A 15,032-nucleotide genomic window follows, 5' to 3' on the forward strand; every position below is an offset into this window, starting at 1 on the left:
AGAAGCTCACTTTGAAACAGTCTCACTTTAACCTGAATGCTGAAGCATTAAAATAGTGTAATATAGCTCTCCCAACAAATCTAGAGAAACCCTTGTCAGTTTAAGAGTGGCAGAGCCTCATTTATTACCCATTGTAAAGGTTCCTTCTCTAAATGATGTCATGCATCCTGGGTTGATATAGTGTAATGGAGTCTCTTCATGACATGGAGATTCAGAAAAAGCAATGCGCTTTTATTTCCCATTCCTGCTATATTTGATTCAGCTTCTCAACCAGTCACTGTAAGATTTGATCATGCAACCTTCACGTTGCTGGTCTGGAACCAGACCACTTCATTATCTTGTTTTTGTTTTGTGTGTCATCCCATTTCATTCTTTCATTTGTTGGTGATTCATTGTCTAGTAGATGCAATACTATCTAACTCATTGCTCATGTGTTTACATGTTTGTGTGTGTGTGTGTGAGAGAGAGCAAACTCACTAATCACAAATCATCAACATGAAGAGAAACAGGATTCAATTCTGTTTCATTTGATTAATTCCATTACAAATCTTACACACCATGACAGTTAGTGTAAACCCCAACATGCCCTTTGTTTTAGCTCTCCGTGGGGTCTGGAAAGCAAAAGGAAACAGTTTCAAAATGAGGGATTGGTTTTTCAAAAGTCAAATCAGAAAATACGTCCTTGCACAAAAGACAGTGGAAATCCCTTCCTGGAATTGCTGTGCCTGCTCAGTCATTTGAAATTTTCATTATTATTAGGCAAGGATATCAAGAATGTGAAAATGGAGGCAAGGTGTGGATCAACTATGATTTAATTTAAAAGGCCGGGGTGACTGAATAGTCCAATTCTGTTGCTTTTACACTTCCTCTGATTCTCCTGTGAGAGTTTGGACATGGTTTCGAAGGGATAGCATAAATGGAGTGGTACGCTTAGAAACCCCAAAAGTACCCAAACAGAAAATTGATGAAAAGGAATACTCCCTCACTACAAGGGAAAAGAATATCAGGTGGATCTAGATGGTAATCTGGCTGTGTGAGGCCCCATGGGAAGGGTGACCTTTAATATGATAGAATTCTTCATTATGATAGAGAGTGAGATAGTTGTTCTCAGATTAAGATTTTGAATGTAAATAAAGGAAGCTGCGATAGTAATAGCCGTGAGCTGGCTATGATAAATTGGGGAGAAAGTGAGGACTGCAGATGCTGGAGATCAGAGCTGAAAATGTGTTGCTGGAAAAGCGCATTTATTGGGGAACAATTTATCATAGGGTTGATGGAAAATATGGCAGTACCATAGTTTTATCAGAGACAGTGTTTAGCCTGAGGGTCACCATGTAAGGTGCGAAGTTGAGATGGAGAACCCTTTATGGTAATTTCAGCTGGTGTGGGAATTGAACCCATGCTGTTGGGTTCACTCTGTATTGCAAACCAGCCATCCAGCCAACTGAGCTAAGTAGTTAGGCAGTAGCAAGCCTTTAAAGAGCACGTGGGTGAACTGCCAAAGTTTTTCACTCCAGTCTGACACAAAAGATTAACTGGGAATGGTGGCCTGACCACAACTAACCATGGCAATGCGGGATAATATTACATCCAAAAAAGTGACATACAAGTTGGCCAGAAAAGCAGCAGGCATGAGGATTGGGAGAAGTTTAGATTTCAGCAAAGGGGAAGAGCGGGATTTATTGAGAGAAGGAGGTAGAGTGTGAGAGTAAGCTTGAGGGTAATGTACAAACTGACTGGAAAAACTTCTCTAGGTCCTTGAACAGGAAAAACTGCCCATGAAGGCAAATATAGTCCCTCACAGTCAGAAACAGAGGAGGTTTTAATTGAGGACAGAGAGATAGCAGATCACTTGAATACATATCTTGATTCTGTCTTCAAAAGGAGGACATAAGTAATGTCTCAAAAATGTTGAGGAATATAGGGTTTAGTGGGAAGAGGGAAACAGAACGAAATCAATAATGGGAGGAAAATGATGGTAGGAAGTTGATGGAATTAAAGGCTCATAAATCTCCAAACCTCAGTGGTCTACATCCCAGAGTACTCAAGTGGGCCGAGAAATAGTGGATTAATTGGTGGTCACCTTCAAAGATTCTATGTACTCTAGGACATGGATTGGAATGTTTAGGACAATATTCACTGGAGTTTAGCAGAATGGGGGGGTTCTCAGAGCAATCTTTGGATTGGAAAGTAACTGATGTAACCCCACAATTTATCAAAGGAAATAAAGAGAAAACTGGAAATTATAATCCAGTTAGCCTGTAATTTGTCATGGAGAAATCACCAAACTCCATTATAAAAGTTTTAATAGCAGAGCATATGGAAAACAGTGCAAGGACTGGATCAGTATGGATTTACAAAGGGGAAATCCGACTTGACAAATATACTGGAATTCTTTGAAGATTGATAAGGAGGAGCCAGTGGATGTGGTTCACTTGGACTTTCAAAAGGTTTTTGATAAGATCCCACCTAAGAGGTTGACATAAGACTAAAGCACGTAGGATTTGGAGTAGTACGGACATGGATAGAGAATTGGTTGTCAGACAGGAAATGAAGACTAGAAATAAAAGGGTCTTATTCCAAATGACATGCAGTGACTAGCGGTATGCCCCGAGGATCAGTCCATGGACCCCAGCTCTTTTTACAGTATGGTAAAAACAATAACTGCAGATGCTGGAAACCAGATTCTGGATTAGTGGTGCTGTAAGAGCACAGCAGTTCAGGCAGCATCCAAGTAGCTTCGAAATCGACGTTTCGGGCAAAACGTCGATTTCATCAGGAATAAAGGCAGTGAGCCTGAAGCGTGGAGAGATAAGCTAGAGGAGGGTGGGGGTGGGGAGAAAGTAGCATAGAGTAGAATGGGTGAGTGGGGGAGGGGATGAAGGTGATAGGTCAGGGAGGAGAGGGTGGAGTAGATAGGTGGAAAAGGAGATAGGCAGGTAGGACAAGTCCGGAAAAGTCATGGGGACAGTGCTGAGCTGAATGTTTAGAACTAGAGTGAGGTGGGGGAAGGGGAAATGAGGAAACTGTTGAAGTCCACATTGATACCCTGGGGTTGAAGTGTTCCGAGGCGGAAAATGAGGCGTTCTTCCTCCAGGCGTCTGGTGGTGAGGGAGCGGCGGTGAAGGAGGCCCAGGACCTCCATGTCCTCGGCAGAGTGGGAGGGGGAGTTGAAATGTTGGGCTTTGGGGCGGTGTGGGTGATTGGTGCGGGAGTCCTGGAGATATTCCCTAAAGCGCTCTGCTAGGAGGCGCCCAGTCTCCCCAATGTAAAGGAGACTGCATTGGGAGCAACGGATACAATAAATGATATTAGTGATTGTGCAGGTAAAACTTTGATGGATGTGGAAGGCTCCTTTAGGGCCTTGGATAGAGGTGAGGGAGGAGGTGTGGGCACAGGTTTTACAGTTCCTGCGGTGTCAGGGGAAAGTGCCAGGATTGGAGGGTGGGTTGTTTGGGGGCGTGGACTTGACCAGGTAGTCACGGAGGGAACAGTCTTTGCGGAAGGCGGAAAGGGGTGGGGAGGGAAATATATCCCTGGTGGTGGGGTCTGTTTGGAGGTGGCGGAAATGCCGGCGGATGATTTGGTTTATGCGAAAGTTGGTAGGTTGGAAGGTGAGCGCCAGGGGCGTTCTGTCCTTGTTACGGTTGGAGGGGTGGGGTCTAAGGGCGGAGGTGTGGGATGTAGACAAGATGCGTTGGAGGGCATCTTTAACCACGTGGGAAGGGAAATTCGGTCTGTAAAGAAGGAGGCCATCTGGTGTGTTCTGTGGTGGAACTGGTCCTCCTGGGAGCAGATCCAGCGGAGGCGGAGGAATTGGGAATACGGGATGGCATTTTTGCAAGAGATAGGGTGGGAAGAGGTGTAATCCAGGTAGCTGTGGGAGTCGGTGGGTTTGTAAAAAATGTCAGTGTCACGTCGGTCGTCATTAATGGAGATGTATGTTTAGGTGAGCAAGCTAAATATAATACCTCCAAGTTTTCAGATGACAGAGAGTTGGATGGGATGGGGAGATGTGAGTAGGGTGCAGAGATGCTTCAGTGAGATTTGGGTAAGTTGAGTGACTGTGCAAATGCATGGCCAGTGCAGTACATTGTGGATAAACGTGAGGTTATCCACTTTGCTTGCAAAAGCAGGAAGGCAGGTTATTATCTGAATGATGATAACTTGGGAAAGGGGGAGATGCAACAAGATCTCGGTATCCTATTACACAGTCATTGAAAGTCAACACATTGTGAAGAAGACAACTGGCACGTTGACCTTCAGAGCAAAAGGATTCAAGTGCAGGAGCAGAGGTGTCTTGCTGCAATTGTGCAGGCACTTGGTGAGACCAATGCTGGAATGTTACATGCAGTCCTTATCTGACTGATCTCCTTATCTGAGGAAGGATATTCTGACTATAGAGAGAGTGCAGTGAGGATTTACCAGATTGACTCTTGGGATGGCAGGACTGACATATGAAGAGACACTGGATTGTTTTGGATGATATTCACCGGAGTTTAGAAGAATGAGGGGGAATCTCAGAGAAGCCGATAAAATTCGAACACGATGAGACAAAATGTACACAAAGTGTGGTGAGCCTGTGGAATTCTCTGCCACAAAAAGTGGTTGATGCCAAAATATTGAATGTTGTCAAGGAATTAGATATAGTTCTTCGGGGTAAAGGGTTTCAAAGGGTTATGGGGAGAAATTGGGAAGAGGGTGCTAAATCAGATGATCAGCCATGATCATATTAAATAGTGGAGCAGGTTCAAATGGCTGAATGGCTGTCTCCGATATTGTGTGTTCCTATGTTCCTGTGGATCAGCGAACAGTTGGAAGCAATTGGGAAATTTGGAAGCAGTTGTCTGAATCAAGTTCTTTAGTGTCAGATAATAATGACCTAAAGTTCTCAAGGAGAAATTAGATTGAATGATGGCTTATAAGTGGAAGTAAGTTCTGGGGCTTTGCAATGAAATCCAATTGTAGCCACAGCTTCCCTTACTGCTCAGAAACATTTGATGTAAGAAGCCTGAGCAGTTTCCACTGCTCAATCTATCATTGCCAAAGTAACTGGTGTTCCTATCACAGTCACTGCTCCCACAATCCGGGGTAGGATAAATGGTGAGTCTCTGTAGATCCACATTTCTTAACTGCTGCTGAATAAAGTAAGTAATGAGGGAACAGGGTTATGGTTCAGTATCAGTAATGAGTTCTCCTTCTGGGGTTATGTCAGAATCGTTTTGGTGACGGTTGTCAAGCATAAAATCATCACTCTGTCTCTCTCTTCACTCTCAAAGATATGTCTCTCTCTCTCTCTCTCTCTCTCTCTCAAAGACATATAATCTTCTTCCTATTTAGATCCTCAGGATATAGAAGGCAACATGGAAACAGCAAAGGTGATCGATTTGATCCCATGGATGGATTATGAATTCAGCGTTGTAGCAACCAATACCCTAGGCTTGGGAGAGCCCAGTTTGCCATCTGCTAAAATCCGGACAGCTGAAGCAGGTGGGTTGCTATCTCTGTTGAGACTTACGTTACACTTTATGCTTCTACATAAATAATTGTACAAGTCCCATCATGCTTTACAGATTTCATAGTCTTTAATTATTAAGTGAGTAGTGCATGTATACCTGTGGTGGTTTCCATGGGGAAACACAGTGATATGTTAAATGAGTAACACCTACACTTGACCCAAACATGTTATTGTTTTCCTGACTCCCAGCTGATATCAACCTTTTTTAAAAGTATTGGTTGTTTGGGATATAGGCTGTGCCAGCATTTGTTGCAGACCCCTAATTGCCCCTTGATCCAAATGGCTTAAGAGGGAAGTTCAGAGTCAGCTACATTGCTGTGGACAGAGGCCAGACCAGGTAAAGATGGTAATTTCCTTCCTCAGATGACATCAGGTGAACCTGTACACCAACTCACAATGACTACATGGTCACCATTAGGCTAGCTTGCAATTCCAGATTTTAAAAGTTGAATTGCTCTTTCACCATCTGCTCTGGTAGGATTCGAACCCAAGTCCACATAACTTTAGCCTGGGGTCCTGGATAAGTGGTTGAATGACAATAACGCAGTACCACTGCCTTTGAAAGGGAGTAGCTTGTCAAGAGCTATGAACAACCTCATGTCTGTTGTTCAATTACCTTTGTTGACACTAACTACAACGTATTCCTGTATTGTTGGGCACTCCTTAGTTCGTCACGTGTCAAGTACATTGAAACTTGTCAAGTACATTGGATTCTGAATAGTAGTCAAGAATCCCAAACTAGAGATTGTGACTGAAAGCTATTGATTGTACCTGGATCCCTTTCAGAGATGCATCCACCCTGTTTGTTTATTTCTTGCACAAGAAATATTTGGATTTTCCATTAAATTAAATGAAACATTCATAGTGAAGTGGTAACATAAAGTAAAAGTGCAACAAAAGTCTCATTAACTAGTAACTGAAAAATCAGGGCTTCTGATTGAGAACAGTCCATGTTTCTAATTGCTTCTCACAGTTGGCCGTAGATTATAATATGAGATTTGCATGTCATGCTTCTGGAATAGCTGAAGTTCCAGCTCCTTGAGTTCACGGTCCCCATATTTTGCTTTCAGGTATCTGACTGATAGAAATACAATGCGCTGCATCAGAATTGGGGTTGATTTCTCATCATTCTACTTTGCTAACCTAAGGTTCATGGTGGTTTATGAAATCGGTATTTAGAGCAATATGAAGCTGGAAAGGAAGACTTAAAAAAGCCCGAATAGCTGCACTGCTGGTCACTTATCTTGTAGCTATGTCCGATGTGACTTCCTGTTGTGATGCTGGTGAGAGTTGGTTTTATGAACTGCTCTGTTAACATTCAATTGAAAGTTAAGAGCATGCCAATTCTCTTTTGTTCCATTATTGACGTGAATCACAGAGTGAGTCCAAATCAGAGAAGTCTGTAATGTCCATGTTCAGTGGTCTGCTTAGCCAAGATTAGAGAAACAATTCTGAAAAAGTGGAGGACATGGATGTTTTATTTTTAGTTACATTTTTTTCAGTCTAGTTAAGATATTATTTAAAGAAAACCAGGGTCAGTTACTGTACGCAAGGCAGAATCAATTGAATATTGTTTCAGTTTCTGTTCTGTTGACTTGAAGAGTTTGACTTCAGAAACTCAGCTCTCAATATTAAACCTGACTTGGTTCGCGAATAGGTCAGGATTGCGTTACAATGCTACCCAACCAGTTCTGCACACTACACTCTCACTTCGCATGATTAAGCCTTATAGAGTTAAGTTCAGGGTTTTTTACACTGCAACTTCTGATATTCAGACTGAAGGATTGGTGTTTATAATATGCATTCAAAATCATGGGAATTGCATTAACCAAGAGGAACTGAACAAGGAGTCTCAAAAATCTGCTGAAAATGAGCAAACGTTTCCACGAGATTCCTTTTCTTCGGAAATAAGAGAAACCCCAGGGCTCATGCAGAACCCAGTCAACACTGATGTTGAAAAGTGTGCAGAAGAAAACAGTAAGATTAGAAAAATCTGATTAGATGGTGAAAACTTGTGACCTTGCACTGAATTGAATCAGATTGGGTGACGATGCTGGGATGAAATAGTGAGGACTGGTATCTGAGCAGTTTCAGTTCAACTGACCACGGGACTGATGTGACCCTCAGTCCTGCCGATTCAGACTGGTTGACTGTGGTCTACCTACATTCGCGTTTCTTAATTCCAGCTTTATCCTTTGTCCTTTGGTTGGCCTCAAGGTTTAGAAATGGATGTCTTTTGCACTGTTGCCTCATTTGCCACATTTGCGGATAAATCCTGCGTCCTGGGTTTTGTACAGCTTGGTGGAAGCAAGGGCAAAGGACTATAAAATGTACATATGTGGCTTGCAAACGTGAGAGTAATTAGGATCCTTATCAGATTTTGACATCTGTCAGTTTATAGCATGCTAAAGACATGGAATCCAACTTGACATTCTGCTCCTGGGTGCAGATGACTATAGGACTGACAAATAGCTCATCTTGCAGCTTTCAAGGCTTGAGGCCATTGCTGTTTGTTTTCAGTAATGCTGTTCAAGATCAAGACATTTCACATGAAGCAGCTGAGCGGCATATACAGGACAATGAGGGTGTGACCTTGGCACACTGTGAAGACTAAAGCAAGTCTCCAATTACTAGGCAGTCTGAAATAACTTTAGAGCTGAAGGTTTTGACTGAAGGACTCCTGATACAGTAGTTACTTGATTTCTCAGTTTGGTAGTTGATAAATACTTTCTTCACTTGTTGAACTGTTCAGACATAATAAGCTGAAATGGACATCACCTACACATTTTATAGAAGCTACACAAAACTACTTTTGTATTGCAGGTGTGTCACAAATAAATCTGTGTGTTGACAATTTACTGTCCTGTGTTGTGTTACCACATTGTCTTGCAGTTTCCACTAATTTTCCAAATCTAAATAAATTTGCTTGTTTGAACTGCTCCACCTCGCTCAATTATATTCTCAAAAAAACTTACTTATTGAGGACAATTGAGGTTTTGTTGCTAGTCAGATGAAAGTGAGAGGATTAGGAATATTTGCTGTAATCTCAAAGGTTCAATTTCTGTTTGATGGTAAATGAGGCACATTTGCTTCTTATTCAGACAAGTTTTACTGTTTCCAATTTTCAGTTAAAATGGCAGCACGATATGTAAACTAGCAAAGTGCAATATAATGCAGATGTGTTTGTTGACTGTTCAAAGTCAACAACATATTTCTGGCATGAGTTCCAGTAAGTTTTTGGCATATTTTGAGTTACACTATTGTTCAGCTTGGTCACTGATTTAACATGATCCACTGCAGTTGTATCCTTGCAGTTATGCTATCATATCATTTGCATTCATTTCTGAACTGAAAGATTTGTTGAACTGAAGGAGAGAGCTACATATAGGGAACCGTGAACATATGCATTGTTACAGAACGGCAGCTGCTCACTCAAATGTTTTTTAATGGGTGATTATCTTTTATGTGCGTGTGTGCATGTGTATCTGTGCACACTTGCAACATAAGGCTCTGATATTCTGCCTATTTTAATATATCTCAGTATGTTTTCTTACGTGTGTTCATTTTGCTGCATTTACTTGAGGTGGTGTAGTACATAGTTATTATTAATGACATAAATATGCAGCTTTTGTGATGTACAGTGCAACCGTAAGAATAGTATGTCTAACCATTCAGCCTTTCAAACAGTTTGGATTCAGTGTTACCAAGTTGACCATCATGCTTTATGTGACCATATTCAACTCAACTTCATGCATAAGAGTTTGTAATCCTTGTATCTTCTAAGTGTGTTGAAATTTGTAGAGAAATTTGTAGAATATAGAGAAATTTGTGCATATTTATGCATTCCTTTTCATGTGGATGAGTATGGCAATTTTTAAATGAGTATTTGCGCTCTTGTTTCCTATCAAACCCTAGGATTTGAAATGTTCAGTACCTTTCCTGTACATATTGCATTTTACCGTCATTGGGCCAGAGCACTTTTTGATGGATTGCATCTGCATTGTAAATTAGATTTCTATCAGCTTGGATTGTTACTGCTTCTGAAACACTGTTCCTTTTCTTGTGTCACATGGAACCACAGGTAGTGTTGTTTTGATTCTATTTTGTCTCGATATACGTCAGTAAACATGATGCAATGGTCATATGCATGAATCCAGACTTGAAGAGGACTATTGCATTCGCCTGTGTTGCAAAGGTTCAATCCTGTACATCTCAGCAAGGAACTAGCACAACAATAAAACAAAAACATCCTGCTTAGAACCAACTCTGTAGCAGGTGGGAGTTGAATACAAATCTTCTGGCTCAGAGATAGATAGACAACCACTGCACACAAAAGATTCTCCGAATGCAGTGAATATGTGTTCCTTACTTCATCATACTTTTCATATATGTGTACAAAAGCACAGAACATAACCTTAAACACTACTTATGGGACCGAGTTTGTGTTTGGCAATTGGAGAAAAAAACACTTGTATTTATATCGTGCTCCACATGACCTCAGCCAACCAAGAACTTTTGAAGGGTACTCACCATTGTAGGGTAAAATACAGCTGGTAGTTTACACTCAGCTCACTCCTACAAACAATGATGCAATGCTAATTGAGAGATAAATATTGATGATCACCTGGATAGAAGAGACAGACAGAGACTTGATTTAATTTCACTTCTGAAGGGCGTCTCTTCATTTGATGCAGCCTTCCCCTGTTATTGAGGTAGAGTGTCTGCGGAGATTTTTATGTTGAATTTTCCAAAGTAGGACTTGAGCCTAATCCCTTGTGGCTGAGAGGCTTCCGAAGTTAGTGGCGGGCATATCATTTAAAATGTTTCCATGGTGAGGCAATCAAAAAGGAAGATAAACATTAAAAGTTGCAGGCATTGCTATTGGTGAGACCAACTCATATTTTTCATCTCAATACATGTGTAGAGCAGCAATGATACACGCACGGAGAACAACCTAGAATCCAAAGTAAACAATTGCTGAGAAGAAGGAAGGTTCTGGTTCAGTTTAGCTCAGCAGTTGGCCGATGCGGAGAAGCCTTTGTACCGAGACAGGAAAGGACAATATAATTACTAGCAAATGATCTTCAAATTCAGGATAACATACAGAATGGTTACTCGTATTTATAGAATAGGCTGCTACTTAGCAACTGAGTGCACTCAGCTAAAATATTCCGTTAGAAATGACAGGCTTGTTCCCAAGATTATAGAATGAGGAAGGGAAGAAAGTGACCTCAGATTATGGATACTAGCTGTGGACCAAGCTGAGTGACTCACTCTCATTCCTATCCTTTGCATTTTATAAAATAGCAGTTGTCAATTACAGATTAGAAATTCATCCTTAGGACACCATCTTAAGCCTGTAATGAGCACCATCCATACCCTGTATGTTTGAAAACACTTACTTATATCATGCTGCAAAATGGGAATTGGAATATCTGACGCAAAGGGCCACTTTCTATTTAATGATAATATATATGATAAGTAAGTTACTAAGGCAAGGGTGCGCCATCTGAACTAAAGAGGTTAAGGATGGTATCAAATTGAAACTTGTACAGTGTTATGAAGATCAGTCTAGATGATTGGGGAACATTTGCAAACCAGCAGACCTTTGAGTATAGGTGTTGAGATGTCCTGTTGAGGTTGTACAGGACATTGGTGAGGCTCGTTCTGGAGTAGCGTGTCCAGTTCTGGTCGCCCTGCGACAGGAAGGATATTATGAAATTGGAGAGGGTTCAGAAAAGATTTACCAGAATGCTGCCAGGAATGGAGGGTTTGAGATATAAAAATAGACTGGAAAGGCTGTAACTTCATCCACTGGAGGTTGAGGGTGACTTTATAGAGGTTTATGACATCATGAGCGCCAGAGGCAAGGTGAATGATAAGGGTCTTTTCCCTCAGATAAGAGAGTTCAAAATTAGAGGGCACGGTTTTAAGGTGAGAGGAGAAATATTTAAAAGGGACAAATTTTTCTCAGAGTTGTTCACGTGTAGGATGAACTCATGGAGAAAGTGGTAGATGCGGGTACAGTTACAACATTTAAAGGCATTTGGATAAGTTCATAAATGGGAAAGGTTTGGTGGGATATGGGCCAAGTGCAGCCAGGTGGGACTAGTTTAGTTTAGGGAACATGGTCAGTGTGGACTGGTTGGAGTGAAGGGTCTGTTTCCATGCTGTGTGACTCAAAGAAAAAGGAGAAACTGGAGTTTGAGAGAAAACTAGCAAGAAATATAAAAGAAGAGAGTAAAAGCTTCTCCAAATTATATAAAGGAAGAGAAGGAAATAATGAACATTAGTCCATTAGAAGATGAGGCTGAGGATTAAGTCCTGGCAAAGAAGGAAATGGTGGAGTGTTTGCACTAGTACTTTGTATTTGTTTTCATTGGACAAGTCACTGAAAGCATCCCAAGAATAGTAGAAAGGCAGGAACCAATACCAAGACTGAAAATCATGATCGCTGCAGAAAAAGAAAATTTGGACAAGAATTTGGACTAAAGGTGACAATTCCTTTGGACCTGATGACCTGAATCCTCAATTCTTTGAAGAGATAGCTGCAGCAGTTCATGGCTGCATTAATTGTAATCTTTAAAAACTCTGAGCATTCTCGAGAGGTCCTAGTGGATTGGAACACCACAGATGTAACATGATGATTGAATGAATGAAGGAGGCAGGAAGGAGGAGAAACTATGAGCCAGTTAGTCTAACAATTGCTAATTGCGAGAATTCATTGCTAACCAAGTAGTTGCGAGGCATAATCAATCAGTAGACTGAACCTGGCATTGTGAAAGGGCAGTGACGAGTGGGAGGCTGTGATCCACAACGTCATTGAGCGGAAGGTTCAGCAAGAGCACACATTGTTGGAGAATGTGTGATAAATTGAAGGGTCAGCAGTGAAAAAATGTATCCGGGAACAGGAGAGGCTGTTCCAAAGTGACGCTGATCTAATCACCAGATCAGCTCAAAGCAGCATGCAAACACATCTCACAAACACCAAAAGAGAATACAAGCCTGATTAATTTGCCAATGATGAAATGAGACAAAGTAAAACAGGGCATCTGTAAACAGGGATTACAGGGCTTTGTGTTTCTACATTAAACTGACATACACTGACATCAGGTCAAAGATAATGCTTGAGGACAAAATAAAACTGAGTGAAAGATTATAATTTCCTGCTTTGAGTTGTCGAATTTGGGTTTGGGAAGCACGTGGTAAAATCAAAACTAGGCTTTGCTGAAGCACCCAAGAATGAAATAGTCCAGTGAGTGAGTAGATTCGATGAAAGAGGAGTGTCTCCTTCAGGGAGGGTAATGATTTACTAGACTTTGGAAACATGACCACTCTGGCCTTAGGATCAGAATGACCAAATATCTTTCATTTGAACCTTTACTCAAATAGGTGGGGACTGTTTTTAGGCATTTGGCTGTTAGCAACATGACAGAAGAATAGCTGGTAGTACGAGTATTTGAGAGGGACAATAAAGTGGTGTCAGCACATTTCCAAGCATTTAAAAAATATACTTCAGCTGAAAGCTTGCAAATTGATGGAATTTGTCCTTGTATGTGTTTCATTTGCAACTTTCTTGCTGACTAATTTCCACAAATAAGCCTTTCCTTTGTTGTCAGTGAATACAGTAATTTATCTAGGTTTTATTATGGTTTAGTTCGCCAGGTCAAAATGTTCTCTGATGAACCCAAGTCTCAGTATTGCAGCAATCTATCATACCCAGGCAATAACAGTCGTTTCTAATGTGTAAGTAAAAGTCTAGGAACAGTCCCCACTAATGATTTAAAGTTGCATTTTTCTTCTGTATTAGCAAGCTTGGGAAGCGATTGATTTAGAGTCATAGAACCACTACAGTGTGGAAGTGGGCCATTTGGCCCTTCAAGTCCACACTGACCTTCCAAACAGCATCCTGCCCTAACCCAGTCACCTGTCCTCTCGATGTACCCCTGCATTTCCCATGGCTAATCCCCCTAACCTGCACATCTCTGGACTGAGGGAGGAAACCAGAGCACCTGGAGGAAACCCACACAGACACGGGGAGAACATGCAGACTCCACACAGGCTGTTGCCTGAGAGTACCTGGTTCCTGGTGCTGTGAGGCTAACCATTGAGCCACCTTACCACCCCAAAATATTTGGATGTTATTTTTCTCCCTTTGTCTACTCAGTTGGATCTCATTTTGGATCTCCAAAATCCTCTCAAAGAGACCCCCTATTGCTCTGGTCCAGATTGCACAATAGTATAAGTGATTAGACATTCTGAGCACATTCCCAAAATGCAAGATGCTCAGGTCAGTTGTGGTAGAGGACCAAGGGCCTTGTGTCTCAGTCATAGCTCAATGGAAACTTAAATAGCAAGGTGACTTTGTCTTCCCTAGGGTTAATATGTGTTTCCAAGATGCAGCAGTCTGTTGGACCTTGATTGTCCGAACCTCAGGTGGACCAGTGAAGTTAAGGGAGAAAGGAACCAATAGATTTTCACTACCTATTTGTAATTTTGGGCAGAAGGCCTATTGCAACTCATGGGAAGGTGGGTAATGTTGTTATGGGGGGATTGTGCTGAGAGAGTCGACAAGAGTGAACACCAAACAGCTGTTTTCCAAGCTGGCCAAAATTCATTCCTTTGCTGTTCGAACTTCCTCCCTTGTGCACCCTGTCCATCTCTGAGTATCAAATGACAGGCAGCAAAGTGTTCATCCCCAAGGTTGGCAAGATTTCTACCATAAGGGCTTTAGTTTTCATAATTGGTACTATTTTAACTTTTCACATGACCCTTTACATGAAAGTCACAACTCAGTTTGTGTTTGCTGTGAAATTATGTTTAACAATGAACTTGCTTTATTGTCAAGGTTGCTTTTTTTTTAAGGAGAAACTTCTGGGTGCACTCAATCTTGCAGAGTACTTTTTGCTTTTTTTAAATTACTGTTCACGACCAGCATGGACACTGGTGTTGCAGGATATGTTCAGAACTTTTACAGATGATGCACATCTTCACTTGGAGAACTTCCCGAGCACCGTCGAACATCCCTGTCGTATTTCGCTGAGTTCCGGCAATCTGTGGATGACCATTTTGCAATGAGGCTGCCTTGAATATCGCACTGTTCGGTGCCCCATCATTCTCTATCATCAAATGTTGCTAGGACGTCTTGTTGGGTAAAATGTGCACTTCATCTGAGTCACTGTGTGAAGCCCATTATGTGAAAGAATCAAAACAAGTTCAGGTATTCCAGCCAAAAATCTGCATGACAGCTTGGTATCCTTTGATATAAGTTGAATGGTTCTGTGAATACACCAAGCAGTGTTTTCTTTGGCTGTAGCTTCTCTACATTGGTCTTGAACCTTGAGTGCACAGTCGTAAAGATTTTATTCTCTCTTGGCCACTATCAGTATTGTTTCCTGTGAATGTTAAGTGCATCCTGTGATGAGCCTGCCTGCATATGCCTGTCTTGATTGAATGCTATTTGCAATGTTTCCCCCACACACCTAAACTTGGTAGGAGTTCGTTCTCCTCTACA

At 41.5% G+C, this 15,032-nt stretch overlaps 1 protein-coding gene across 9 annotated transcripts in view; it reads left to right on the top strand.

Annotated features, from left to right (window-relative positions):
• Window positions 1–15,032, top strand: part of cntn1b (contactin 1b) — a 750,295-nt gene that overhangs the window by 507,759 nt on the left and 227,504 nt on the right. For all 9 annotated transcript variants that reach the window (XM_072552560.1, XM_072552558.1, XM_072552559.1 and 6 more), the window contains one exon: window positions 5,341–5,490. In XM_072552560.1, the coding sequence (XP_072408661.1) occupies window positions 5,341–5,490 (150 nt within the window). The remainder of the gene's footprint in view (window positions 1–5,340; window positions 5,491–15,032) is intronic.

The sequence above is a fragment of the Chiloscyllium punctatum genome, chromosome 32 (genome assembly GCF_047496795.1).
Source record: "Chiloscyllium punctatum isolate Juve2018m chromosome 32, sChiPun1.3, whole genome shotgun sequence".
NCBI lineage: Eukaryota > Metazoa > Chordata > Chondrichthyes > Orectolobiformes > Hemiscylliidae > Chiloscyllium > Chiloscyllium punctatum.